General features: G+C 40.1%; 1 protein-coding gene across 1 annotated transcript in view; it reads left to right on the top strand.

Annotated features, from left to right (window-relative positions):
- Nucleotides 1-14,024, top strand: part of grk6 (G protein-coupled receptor kinase 6) — a 77,129-nt gene that overhangs the window by 4,108 nt on the left and 58,997 nt on the right. The window contains exon 2 of the mRNA XM_028595406.1: nucleotides 12,697-12,792. Coding sequence (XP_028451207.1) covers nucleotides 12,697-12,792 — 96 coding nt within the window. The remainder of the gene's footprint in view (nucleotides 1-12,696; nucleotides 12,793-14,024) is intronic.

The following is a 14,024-nucleotide window of genomic DNA, read 5'->3' as shown; positions in this document are numbered from 1 at the left end:
TATGAAAACTTATGCACAATAATTCGTATGATATCCTACGAAATAACGTCACATGACAGTTAAGTTTAGCGGCCCTTACAGGTAAATTTAGCCGACATAAGGTGACTGTGAGACAGATACAGAGCACCGTTAGGGGACGGCTGTTTCAGTGGCCGTTGCAGTTAAGTTTAGCTGACAAAAGGTAACAGTCCTGCAGCAACAAAAGTTAAGTTTAGGCACCAAAACGACTAGTTAAGATTTTAAAAAAAAGATCGTAGTTTGGGTTCCCTTTAGGAGTACTCCCGGCACACAAACACCATACTCTTGTGTTTCCCCTTACATTCTTCCGGGTCACGAACTCTGCACCCCTGCTTGAAACTACTGTGTTTTAGGACCCATCCATCCATCCACCTATCCACCCATCCATCCACCCACACATCCACCTATCCACCCATCCACCATCCATTCACCCACCCATTCACCTATCCATCCATCCACCCATCCATCCACCCATCCACACATCCACCCATCCATCCACACATCCACACATTCACCTATCCACCCACCTATCCACCCATCCATCCACCTATCCATCCACATATCCACCCAGACCTCCTCTTACTCATCTTCGCAGTCTTATACAATAGCAGTCAATGTGGTGCGTACAGTAATAAATATGTGGAATACATACAAATTACAGTGCATTACTTTCCGTAGATATATGTTTGAATGGTTTATTAAAACCTAGCCTGATACCTAACAACTGTCCTGCAGTTATTATGAATTCAGGACAGGGTTTATGTCTTCATAATTTAGGATTCCTTAGAAGTTGGGGAATCCCCAATTGAGAAAGGGTCTGTAAATTCTTATTCTAAGATAAGATTAGATTTTTTTTCCTAAAGGTAGTTAGCAAACGTGTTTTTGTAATACCAAAAATCCTTAATGTCATCCGGAACTGAGGTATATAAGTTTCACAAGTTTCTGTAATGATGCCCCAGGAGTCGATTTTCAGTCTTGAGTTTTTGTGTCACTTCCTTTGTACAGAGACGTGTTCATACCCAACAGAGTATCTTGTCTTTGTTCCCTCCACTTTTATGGTTTCAGTTCAGCTAGCTAACTGTCCTAGCCCTTTGATTGGTGGAGGCTTTACCTGCAACCTGAAAGGTAGACCTGTAGACACTACTCATGGCTAAATAAACACCCTCAAAGTTATCTGCTCAATTTTTGGGTAAAAAAAAAAAAGAAATATGTGATCTATATTTTTTTATTTACAGTTAATATTCTCTTCAAAAAGATGATTAAGAAAGGACAACGCTTACTAAAGATGCAAATATTGTGTATACCGCAATTTACAGAACATTTCTATGTATTTTTTTAGGCCATTTATTTGGGGGCACGTCATATGACCACATCTGAAACCAGCCAAACTGACACTGATGTTTGTTTTTAGAAAAATAGCAGCAGTAGATTCATACAGTAAGTGGTACATTTAAAGGAATGTGACAGACGTCATGACAGCGAGAAAAAAAGTACCACTTAGTAAAGCCCAATAGATACCAACCAGTAAATCTATTAGTTTATAATTTTCTCTTGACGTATTTCTTTTGATCGGTTTGTTTCCTCACAACTAATTCTGTTTGTGTGAGCAAATGTGTAGCTGCTGACTTGGTTGGGATTGACGCAGTTTGCAGTGTTTCTCATGGATGACTGTCCTCGACATATATTCATAAAATGTTCATGAAACTCTTTTGAGAGCTTGAGACAAGCAGCTTTGTAAACTTTGTGATTAATAGACAAGGGAGTAATCCAGCAAGATAATCCATGGCTCTTCTTCTGTTTGTTTTTACAGATTTTATCAGAATTTTAATAGGGGTGCACGATACAGTATATCAACTCAATATCATTATAGCTATATCACGTTGCGCAATATTATATCTAAAGTGTCGTGGTAAATATGCAATATTTTGTTTATACAAATATTTTGTGGAGCGATGCATCCCGTCCGTTGGCTGTGTGGCTTAGTTGTTCAGTAGTTTAGAGCCCGCTTGAAACACTGTACTGTAATGATCCAGTTTCATTGGCCAGTTACCGTGCCACATGCACATGTTAGTGCACGTCAGCGCACGGGTCCACTACGTGATAAACCCTATGGAGCGTACCACGTGTGGGCATATTTCGACAGAGTGACAGTGTAAGTGAAGAAATAGATAGAGACAACAAAACGGAAAGAATCAGAGAAGCGAAAGAAAAGTTGTGTCCTGTTCTCTTTATTTATATATTTTATACTGTCCAACCAGTAGAACATGTCCTTTTCTGTAGACATGTTCCTTATTGATTTAGTTTATACTGTCCAACCAGTAGAACATGTCCTGTTCTGTAGACATGGTCCTTATTCATTTATTTTATACTGTCCAACCAGTAGAACATGTCTTGTTCTGTAGACATGGTCCTTATTGATTTAGTTTATACTGTCCAACCAGTAGAACATGTCCTGTTCTGTAGACATGTTCCTTATTGATTTAGTTTATACTGTCCAACCAGTAGAACATGTCCTGTTCTGTAGACATGGTCCTTATTCATTTATTTTATACTGTCCAACCAGTAGAACATGTCTTGTTCTGTAGACATGGTCCTTATTGATTTAGTTTATACTGTCCAACCAGTAGAACATGTCCTGTTCTGTAGACATGGTCCTTATTGATTTAGTTTATACTGTCCAACCAGTAGAACATGTCCTGTTCTGTAGACATGTTCCTTATTGATTTAGTTTATACTGTCCAACCAGTAGAACATGTCCTGTTCTGTAGACATGTTCCTTATTGATTTAGTTTATACTGTCCAACCAGTAGAACATGTCCTGTTCTGTAGACATGTTCCTTATTGATTTAGTTTAAACTGTCCAACCAGTAGAACATGTCCTGTTCTGTAGACATGGTCCTTATTCATTTATTTTATACTGTCCAACCAGTAGAACATGTCTTGTTCTGTAGACATGGTCCTTATTGATTTAGTTTATACTGTCCAACCAGTAGAACATGTCCTGTTCTGTAGACATGGTCCTTATTGATTTAGTTTATACTGTCCAACCAGTAGAACATGTCCTGTTCTGTAGACATGGTCCTTATTGATTTAGTTTATACTGTCCAACCAGTAGAACATGTCCTGTTCTGTAGACATGGTCCTTATTCATTTATTTTATACTGTCCAACCAGTAGAACATGTCTTGTTCTGTAGACATGGGCCTTACTGATTTATTTATTCATGTTGGACCAGTTCAATATGACCGTCAGTTGAAATAAACCTTGTGTTGTAAGAAAACTTGTTTACAGTTTTTCTCGATTGCTTAAACACATTTCTTGAAACTATGCCTCGTATTCTCAAAACAGTAAACACAAATCCATAACGTCTCACCCAATTCACAAAACATCCTATTTTCAGGTCAAAATGAAGCACTATATCAAAACCATTAACTCTTACTGAAAAACCAAACTTTGACTTCAGACGGGACACACAAGCCGTCACAACATACACACTAAAACTTAGTTTTACACACTGGTGTAATATATTCAAAACATTTCCAAAACTGTTAAGCCTTTTCAGGTGAACACAAGACACAACCAATGGTTACATTGGCACATTTTATTCATTACTGTATTACAGTACTACACAGTAAAAAAAAAAAAAAAAAAAAACTAATTCTGCATTATTCTGCATCAGCATCCCGTCTTTGCTCTGGGTCAGGCCAGAGAATCTCGTCCACATCACAGGCTATATTGGCCCTAGCCAGGCAGCGGGGGTAAAATCCTCTTGCATGCCTGATCCACCCCTGGCACGCATCTACGGATATGTCTAGGCAGGCTTCTTCCATGGCCTGAAGGAGGTGAACACGCATATAAGGTTCTCGGTCATACACTTTCCACCGCCATGCCGAAAAAAACTCCTCTATTGGGTTAAGAAATGGAGAGTATGCAGGCAGAAAGAGGTTGGAAAATATTGGGTTATTGGTAAACCAGTCACGAACCAGAGCAGCGCAATGGAAGCTGACGTTATCCCAAACAACAACATAGTGAGGGTGCTCTGGTTGTGTTGGTTCCCTGTGGTCCAGCTGGAACATATGCTCTCTTAGACCATCAAGGAATGCAAGAAGGAGCATAGTATTATAGGGTCCTAGACTGGCATGGCGGTGGAGTACCCCTTGTTGGCTGATGGCTGCGCACATCGTGACATTCCCTCCACGCTGACCAGGGACATTTACAATAGCCCGATGGCCGATTATATTCCTCCCCCTTCTCCTTCTTTTGGTGAGGTTGAAACCAGCCTCATCCACAAAGATAATTTCAGGTGGAACAGGCCAGCCTTCAATCTCAAAGATTCTCTGCAAAACACATCAAAACACAATAGAGTATATCACTACCCTGAAGCACAGTTCAAGAGGGCACAAATGGCAGCATAGACTGCTATACTGTGATGGTGCACAATACTTCATACAACATCAAAAGTCATACCTGAACATATTCCACTCGTTGGTCTTTTACCCTGTCAGAGTTTCGTTCAAAAGGGACGCGGTACACTTGTTTCATCCGGAACCGATGCTTTCGGAGGATGCGATCAATTGTGGAAAGGCTGATGGAATTTATTCCTTGAAAATGATTATTATCCTCAATCACTCTCCTTTGAATCTCTCGCAGGCGGATTACATTATTGGCAATGACCATGTTTACAAGCTCCCTCTCTTGCTCCTCTGACAAAAGCCTTAGCCTCCCACCACCAGATGATCGTCTCTGTATCCTACAAAAATAGAAGCACACATTACTTAAATTTAATGGATTTATTTAGTATTACAGAAGCATAGTACAACAGTGCATGTGATGTCAAAGCACAGAGTACAGCACTCAAAAGTTACTGTACAGAGCAGTCGTACTGTAAGTACACTTACCTGTTTTCCTCCCTGAAGGTTCTGATGATGGGGGCGACGGTGAAGCGACTCAAATTAGGCTGGACTCGTTGCCCAGCCTCCCTCATGGTCCTACCATGGACAAGAACATGGGCCACTAAAGTGGCTCGAATTTCATCCGAGACTGCTTGTCTCCTTGCCTTCCTCCTTCACCACGTCCTCGTCCTCCTCCTCCTCCTTCACCACGTCTTCTTCCTCTCCCTCCTCGCCTTCCTCCTCCTCCTCCTCCTCCTCCTCCTCCTCCTCCTCCTCCTCCTCCTCCTCTCTTTCTATTCCTCTCCCTCTCCCTCTCCCTCTCCCTCCTCGACCATCATTTCTCTGTGGATCCATTGTTCCAAAACTCAATGAGCTGACTCTGACCATTTTATCTATCTGTTGAAAGATTGGTGAAAGATTCTGATTGGTGTGTGATCAATTTTGACTTGTAGTGTTTCCACCTGGGTAATTGTGTGCTAATTGAGCTTCAGCTGTGCTGACTTGAGTGAGCAAAATTGAATGCTGTGCTTTCTAAATGACAACATGTGTGTAGGCAATGAGAAATTAAGGGTTTTGTGTGTAGAGTTTTGCAGTAACAGTTCAACAAATCTTAACTCATTTGTCAAAACCAGGGAATAGTGTTTATAGTTTAGTGAAATGGGTGTGCTTTTTGAAAAATGGCGTTATGGTTTTGAATTTTTAGTTCAAAAGCCTGGTTATAGTGTTTAAGCAATTGAGAAAAACTGTAATTTGTTATGAATCTATGAATCAAATTATTTTCCCCATAACTGTTGTAATTTTACATGTTTAAAAATATCGAAATTAATATTGATATTGCAATATTCATAATCAATGTCGCAATATCACATTTTGTCAATATCGTGCAACCCTAATTTTGAGTAAACTGAAGTCCCACACCATTTTATTGATAGGGCTGGGTATCGTTTGAAGTTTTTGGACACTAACGCTGATACAACATCTGACTCAGTAAGTGTGAGCATGCATTGAATTACATGAGACTCTCCTATAAATTAACATTTATTATTTATTTATTACATAGTAAGAGGAATAAGGTGTTATTTCGTCTTCCAAAAGTTACTGGGTCTCACTTTGAATGTTGTTGAAAGACATGCAACTGTGCAACAATGCGGCCTGAACAAAATGCTGATTAAAATGAGAGAACTATGATTTCGAACAGGAACTATCTGATCCAGTAAACAAGATTTTGATCCTCTACACATTTCTTTAAAAACAATTGGGGCGCCCGGGTAGCTCACCTGGTAGAGTGCGCGCCCATATATAGAGGTTTTCTCCTCGACGCAGCGGCTGTGGGTTCGACTCCGACCTGCTGCATGTCATTCCCCCATCTCTCTCTGCCCTTTCATGTCTACGGCTGTTTAAAAAATTATCTTTAAAAAAAACAATTGATTTTTCATTATCTAGCTTTATAAAACTTTGAAACTAATCGTTAAAAAAAAAAATCTGTCTATAGATCCATTTAATAGTGGAAATCATAAGCTGTCCCTGACTGTGTTTTACTCTTTAACATTCAACAGTCAGCTGATGTGTCTTATTATGCTTCAGGAAAGAGAAATGGTATTCATAGAACATTTTATTTTCCGCTCAATAAAGACTTCAAAGTGGAGACAGAGTAGGGGTCATGTGATTGGGTCTCTGACACTGGGTTTATACAGCAGACGGGACATTTAGGCTACATGGTGCTGGCTTTAGACGACTGAGCCCCCAGGACCAGTGTTTCAATCTATTTTTAATGCCAAGCAGTAAAACCCTGCCCAAAGTCACCAGATGTTGGTAGATTACATCACAGGCTAATCTGATGTCAAAAAAAAAGATTTAAAAAAAAAAAAAAAAAAAAAAAAAAGAAAGTTAAAGTTAGAAGTGACTAACTAGTAGTCCATCCATCCATCTTCGTCCGCTTATCCGGTAACTAGTAGTATATATTATTATTTCTCATGTAATCATCTCATCAATACAATTTACTACTGGTTTCAGCTGTTGTACAGACTGTGTCAAGAATACAGAAGATCCACATACCGGAGACGTTAAATAATTTAGAATAAAAACAAAGGAGGAGTTTCCCGGACAAACTATGGGGATCATTGATTGGTCGTTAGGTACCACAGCCACATGAGAGCACATCTCAAGGGAGAGGCGTTCAAGTTGGCCAAACAACTCTCGAGATTTGTTGCCAGTTCCCAGTTGGGCTGGGTAAAGGATGCTGATAGCCAGGCTCTCATTTGCTAGCTGTTAGCCAATCAGATTGAAACAGCTTAGCTTGTTGAATATTAATGAGAACTGGCAGAAATCGAGCTGAGTCTTCCTGCAGGCTTTCTATACCAAACTAAAATGGCTTGAAACAAGGTAACCAAGGTATTTTGTTTCCACAATGTTACAGAGTCCATGGTAGAACTTCAGACATTACCACAAAGTAATGAAATACGTGTGGCAGGACACCTTTAATAGAAAGCGGCTAAGTTGGCAACACTTGCCCAGGACATCCTACTAGAGATGCACCGATAGACCGTCCGGTGACCGGAACTGACCGGTTTTCACGTGCTCGGCCATGACCGACGACCGGCAGGTCAGTCTGACATATGCCGATTTCATGCTGGTCAACACTACAATTAACTGACAACAGAAGTTATACGAGTTACAGTTCTCAAGGACCTGCTCGCGGTGTGAAGCACGTGTCCGCACTATTCTCGCACATGTAGGGAACCTCGTGAATTAACCTGCAACATGTCAGCTGTTTGGACATTCTTCAGCGTGTGTGCAGAAGATAACAAGTTTACAATATGCAACACCTGCAAGGAAAAAGTAGGGCGTGAAGGGACGACACCAAAAAATCAAATCACATTTTTTTAGTGTGATATTGGATGTGAAAAGAAGGAAATGGTTCTAACATTGCACATTAGATGTGTGTGAATTTCCCACACCAGGAGTCATTTATATAGTTCTATTTTACCTGTTAAATGAAAGATAGATTGTGTGTGGTGTAAAGTGGTTAGAAAAAAGTAGTTCAGTTTTTTGTTGTTGTTGCTGTCGCTCTAGTGTTGCAGAGCTGGTACTAGCAGTGGGGTAAGCGCCAAAAATGTGGTTGTGCTTAGCTAAAGCCCCATCATCTCAGCTGTGCATTTATTATGTACATCTAAGTTGGAAATATTTCACATACTTGCCATTTATTTGTGAAAATCAGAAAACACTTTATTATCATGTACAAATGTACAACTATTTTCAACTATCCACGTGTATGTCTACGCTGTATACAGCAGATGTAAACACACCCACCACGTGGCCTCGCCACGTTGCGTGTTATCGCGAGAATGCGACGTACTATCGTGAGAACAACGTGCCTGTTAAAAAAAAAAAAAAAAAAATGGTTGGGTTTAGGAAAAACAGTGACAAACACACGGAAAATAACGACAAAAACACGTTTAGGAAAACAATAAACGGTTGGGTTTAGGAAAGAAACATTGGGGAAGGCTTAAAAAAATTTTTCTTTAAAAAAAACTGCTGAAAAATCACCAGACACGGGACGCGATCCCGGCTCTCCCGGATGAAAGTCCTGTGTTCCTTTATACTTCTCGCTACGGCGGAAATTCACTTGCAATGTAGCTCAATTGCGGCCGATTTGCGTTGATATACACAGTAAAATGCGATTATGCGTCTTGATAACACGCCAAAAGGGCATACAAATTGGCGTGTCATACGTACGCCAATTAATGAGATCAGTCTGATTTTTAAGACTATTTTAGGCCTGTATTTGGATAGGACAGCTTAGACTTGTAGAGGGGGAATGACATGCAGCAAAGGGCCGCAGGTCGGAGTCAATCCGGCAGCTGCTGCGTTGACGAGTAATCCTCTATATATGGGCGCATGCTCTACGAGGTGAGCTAACCTGGTGCTCAAAAACCTTCCTTTTAACAGATAGAAACCTCTAACAGAACTTAATGGGTTTTTCCTTGGCCCATGCTTCACCATTCCACCAATATTCATGAAAATCGGGCTAGTTTTCCAGTCATCCTGCTAACAAATGGGCAAACCAAACTGAAAACATAAACTCATTGGCGGAGTTAAAACACAGCTTTGCAAATGTTTTATTAAGGAAGGAAATGCCTTCAACTACAGCTGCAATGATTAGTTGATTAATCGATTAGTTGATCGCTAGTAAATTTGCAACTATTTTGATGATCAATTAATCGTGCAAGTCAATTGGCAATCAACGATCCCAAACATTTGAGGGTTCTAGCTTCTCCAATGTGAAGTTTTGAGTCTTTTACCAGTCTTACATAACAGCAAAGTGAATATTTTGGGGTTTATTTTTCACTATTTTATGATTTTTTTACAGACCTAACAACATCCAACATGTTTTTCCAAGCCTTGTATATATTTTAAATATTGCTCGTGTAGTATTCAATTATTATTTCATGTATATTGTTTCCTATTATTTAATGTAAACTCTGTATGTGTGCTGTGTGTCTGATATTTTGCTGCTGCAACACCGTTATTTCCCATTTTTTGGGATCAATAAAAATCTATCTATCTATCTATCTATCTATCTATCTATCTATCTATCTATCTATCTAACTAACTTAAGGACAAAACACCATGTGCTTTAGTAACACTGGAGGGAAACATTACTTGTTTCTTTACAAGAAAACTCCACAGAACATCTTTAATTATTAATAATTATTATTATAACCAGTTTGGCTTCTGTTCAAGACACATTCTGGTAGGAAAACAAGGACATTTAAAATGGGTTTTTCTTTAAATTGGTGTGACATGGTTTTGTTATCCAATGTCAGGCTGAACTTCAGTGTCTTAGATACAGTATCATGTTGGTTAAATGTCCTTCCTCCAGTTGAAAACAGCAGTGTTCAGAAGTCACCTTTGCCCTCCATTGTCACACAGCTTCTTCTCTTCCCTGTGCCAGTGTGGGATGGCTTCTTCCTCTGTGACTAAAAGCTAATCGGGCTGCTTACAGTCTAATGATGTATGTTTATCACTTTGCAGAGAATCTGTGTTTCACTGACATGCCGTTTGTCTTGATTTAAATTCCCACTAATGCACACAATGGACATCAGGGATCTGGTTTGCTCTGTTATCAATCAGCTCATTGGTAATATTGGGGTTGATGTTATCATCTGTTTCCTGGACACAAACAAAACATCTTGTTTGCATTGCGTATATATGCCAATTATTCCTTTTTTAGTAGCAGCTGCTTTGCAGTATTTTGCATAGCAAATCCTGACGCGTGGTATTGACTTTCACTTCGTCAGAACACACAACAAGGCTGTTATCAGTACTCACTCGGACTGTTTGTTTAATCCCGGAACATTACTAAGGGCAATCAATCCCCCAGACACTTCATAGCATCGCCATCCCAAGGCCGGCTGCACACTGGCTGCGTGGCGTGAGCGTGGCGTTTCTGTTGCATGTCAGTAGCGTGGCGGCTGTGTGGCGTTTTCTATGTCTTTGCACACCAGAAACGTGTCTGAAGCAGCGCTGCTGCTGCTGCTACTAGCCTTGTCTGTATGTTTCCCATTGATAAAATAAAATATCACGTTAAACATAAATATATACTGATTTGATTAGAGCAAAGACAACGTCGGCAGTATTGACGGCAAAATAGGCTCCAGAATATTTGGTTCTGTATTGACAGGTGCAGTATTTGAAAATCGATAATTATTTATTATTATATTTTTAAATTACATTTATATCTGCATTTATGTCAGAACCTAGAGACTTTCAAACATCAAAATGTCATTTATTAATATGTAATTGTGTCTAAATGATATATAAACATATTTTTGTATTCTATTTTGCCTGGAAATGTTTCCAACATGCTTGCGTGTTGCGTGAAAAATAGGTTCTATTTCTAGCATGCACGTGTTTTCGGTGCAGATTGATTGTTTTTTTGAATATGAATTAAATTTTTCTGACTTTTTTTTGTGTCCCTCGCTACTAACTGAAACAAAACTATACGCCCTTGACAGAGTGATATGCAGCAGGACGAATGCAACTACCCTTATTTTCATTGTCAGTTATCTTTTTGAGTCATAGATCTGCTGCTTAGTCTCTAAAATGTCAGACCAAGATTCCACGACTCAGTTCAGTTCACAATGAAATAAAACAGAGAAAAGCACCAAGTCCTCACATTAGACAAACTCAAACAAGGAAATGTTTTGCATGAAGAAAAAATGAACTTGCAGGGACTTGAGGTTTTAATCTAATACAGTAAGCACCGTGTTGGCTCTTCTTCTCGTTCTTGTTATTGCAGTGTGGTGAACGTGCTCTTGAAACTGTGTCGCTGTGGAGTGTATCACAGCCACTTACGAGCTTTTTGAAAAGCAGCCCGAGCACTAACACAGAGAGGACAGGAACTTCCTCTGGTTTTTTTTCTTTGTGCTGTGTTCTGATTGCTCGAGTGACGTTCACTCTTTGTGTTTACTGTGCTGCAGTTCCTCAACAATGGTGTGTGTGGCTGCACAGACATGTTCTACCATACTAAGGGCTGGGTTTAAAAAAAATTGAATACCAGTACCCTTAAAGGGATACCAATAGGAGTACTTCATTGGATAACTTTTTCTCTACATCATTGGATACCCATTATGTGAATGGAAGCATTCAGTTTCATGAGATGCCACCACCACTCCACCCAGTGGTGTAGTCTACGTGATACGCAGGTATACCCAGTATACCCACTAAGAAAGCTCCAGGATTTTCATACACCCGCTTATAAATGCCCATTGACACGCAACAACATACTTTCCATTGTAGTTTGATATATTTTGAATTGTGTTTTTCTTCTTCACATAAGCTAAATAAAGGTATTTCCACCGGAAATTGGTGCATAAAAGTGTATCCAAATACAGGAAATGAAGTCGTTGATGTTCAAAACTTCCCTGGAGGAGGACACCTTGACCCCCCACTATGAAATGCCCCCAAAAGGCAGATTCTGGCCAATATACAGTACAGTTTACCCACTACAATACATTAGACTACACCACTGACTGCACCCCATCCAAATGATCTCTACACAAACACATTTTGACAGTATTCAAATGAATAAAATATTTATCAAATAACTGTTCAAAACTGTACAATGAAGTATCATTTGGGCCGATCACACGTATTAAATCGAAGAACGCTTGCGGTGATTGGCTGCGATCTGGGTACCTAAATAATCAAATGAAGCCAGGTATTGTTTGACTGGAAATGTTTTGATACTACTTTCTATTGTGTTATATCGCTACATGACTTAAAAGGTATCAAGTGCCGATACCAGGCCCTAACGGGGTACCCAGCGGGGGTGGCAGTCCCCCTGATTGGAGTCCTCACAATGTGACTCTGTGGACAGGTTGCTGTCCCCATAATGCTATCAACCAAGTGGTAAAATGCACTAACGCTTCAAAGCACATGCTAAACTAAACGCTTCAATGCAGAACTACGTCTGTCGCGTAGCGATGCACACACTGGACACTCCATACAGACAGAAGACGTATTCACTAAGTACAGTAGCTGGTTTTTGCCTATATATGGAGCTATTGAGATAAAATGGCTAAATAAAGCTATAAATAAGATAAAATGGCCTGTTTTTCTGGAAAATTGACGCGTGTGGATGCTCAGAAATCAGACGGACGCATTGAGACGCTAACCACCAGACTTGTGTTCTACGTGCGCATCTTTTCAGAGAGCATCTTTGTCACAAAAGCAAACATCCTTCTTGGACTTAAGTTTCAAACCAAAACTGTTTTGTTTTACAGGAGGCGGCGGGAACAGAAAAGGAAAAAGCAAGAAATGGAAGCAGCTGCTGCAGTTCCCCCACGTTAGTTTGTGTGAAGAGCTGCGACAAATCATAGGTAAGATAATGACGTCTTTCCCCAGTCTCACAGGGGAGTGTTCTTATGTTGTTTGATATGAAAGTCTTTGTGGTCTTTAATGCGTTTAGTGGGTCTGAGGCCTTTGAAACCCATTAAAATCTGTTGTATCCATAGCGACTTGGTTGTTGTCTTTACATCCCTTCAGCTAAAGAAATCTTGTGTAGCCATCACCAGACCTTCATTGTCATGGAGAAAAAAAGTGGGATACCCTGAAATCCTTTGACAGTCCCTATTTTTGTCCCTCGGGAATTTAGAAAACGGCACGTTGGCTTGGCTGTTTTACGGTTGGTAACGTTACGGATAAGTAGTCAGAAGCAGGACAGTATTCTGTGACAGAAGCTTATACTTGTGGGCAAGAATAAAGAATGTAAATCATGATTAATTTGATTTAAAATAAGACTAAGAGTTTATAGCCACACAAGCAGCTCTGTTTGGCACAGAAGTGCGTTGAGCTAAATGCTAACATGCTGACAATGACAATGCTAACATGCGGATGGTAAGCAGGTATGATGTTTATAATGTTCACAATCTTAGTGTAGCATGTTAGCATGCTAACACATGCTAGTTAGCATGTTTGGTCATAAACTTACCTTGCACGGCAGCTGGATTTTCGCCAATCTCAACATCACTTTAAAATGAGATTCACATGCCACATTGCACGAAAATCCATCTTGTCAAGCTTTAAGTAAAAGCGTTTGAGTCTAAACTACCAGCTGACCAAACCAATCAGCAGCGGTGAGGAGCTACTGGCAGCTACGGGCGTGGTTTAGGTGTGTGTGAGATGGCCGTGACTTTTCATTCAAACAACAGTGGCAGACGTGATCCTTCCAATCACCTGCCAGGCATTTCTTTTCAAAGTGCCTGCCCTTTCCCCAAACAGTTTCCAATGACGGCTTCTCGGATGGTTCTGTGTAACAAACAATCTGGCGCGTCAGGTGAATCATAAACCAAAGATTTTGGGAAAAATTCAATTTTAAACTGACGATGGCGCTAGATGAAAAATCAGAGGATCATCAAGTCTGTGGGATTCATCCTGAGGGGAACATGAATGCGTGGCAATCAGATGTAATAGTTATTGAGATATTTCAGTCTGAACCAAAGTGGTGGACAAACTGATAGTCACTGCCGTCCATAGAGCCACCCGGCTAGCGTGGTTAAAAATTGCCTGTGACATCACAATGGCGGCATTTATATCACTGTTCCCTGACACA

Source organism: Perca flavescens, chromosome 13, assembly GCF_004354835.1.
Source record: "Perca flavescens isolate YP-PL-M2 chromosome 13, PFLA_1.0, whole genome shotgun sequence".
Classification (NCBI taxonomy): Eukaryota; Metazoa; Chordata; class Actinopteri; order Perciformes; family Percidae; genus Perca; species Perca flavescens.
The sequence above is the reverse complement of the archived record's forward strand: the minus strand, read 5'-3'. Positions and strand labels throughout refer to the sequence as shown.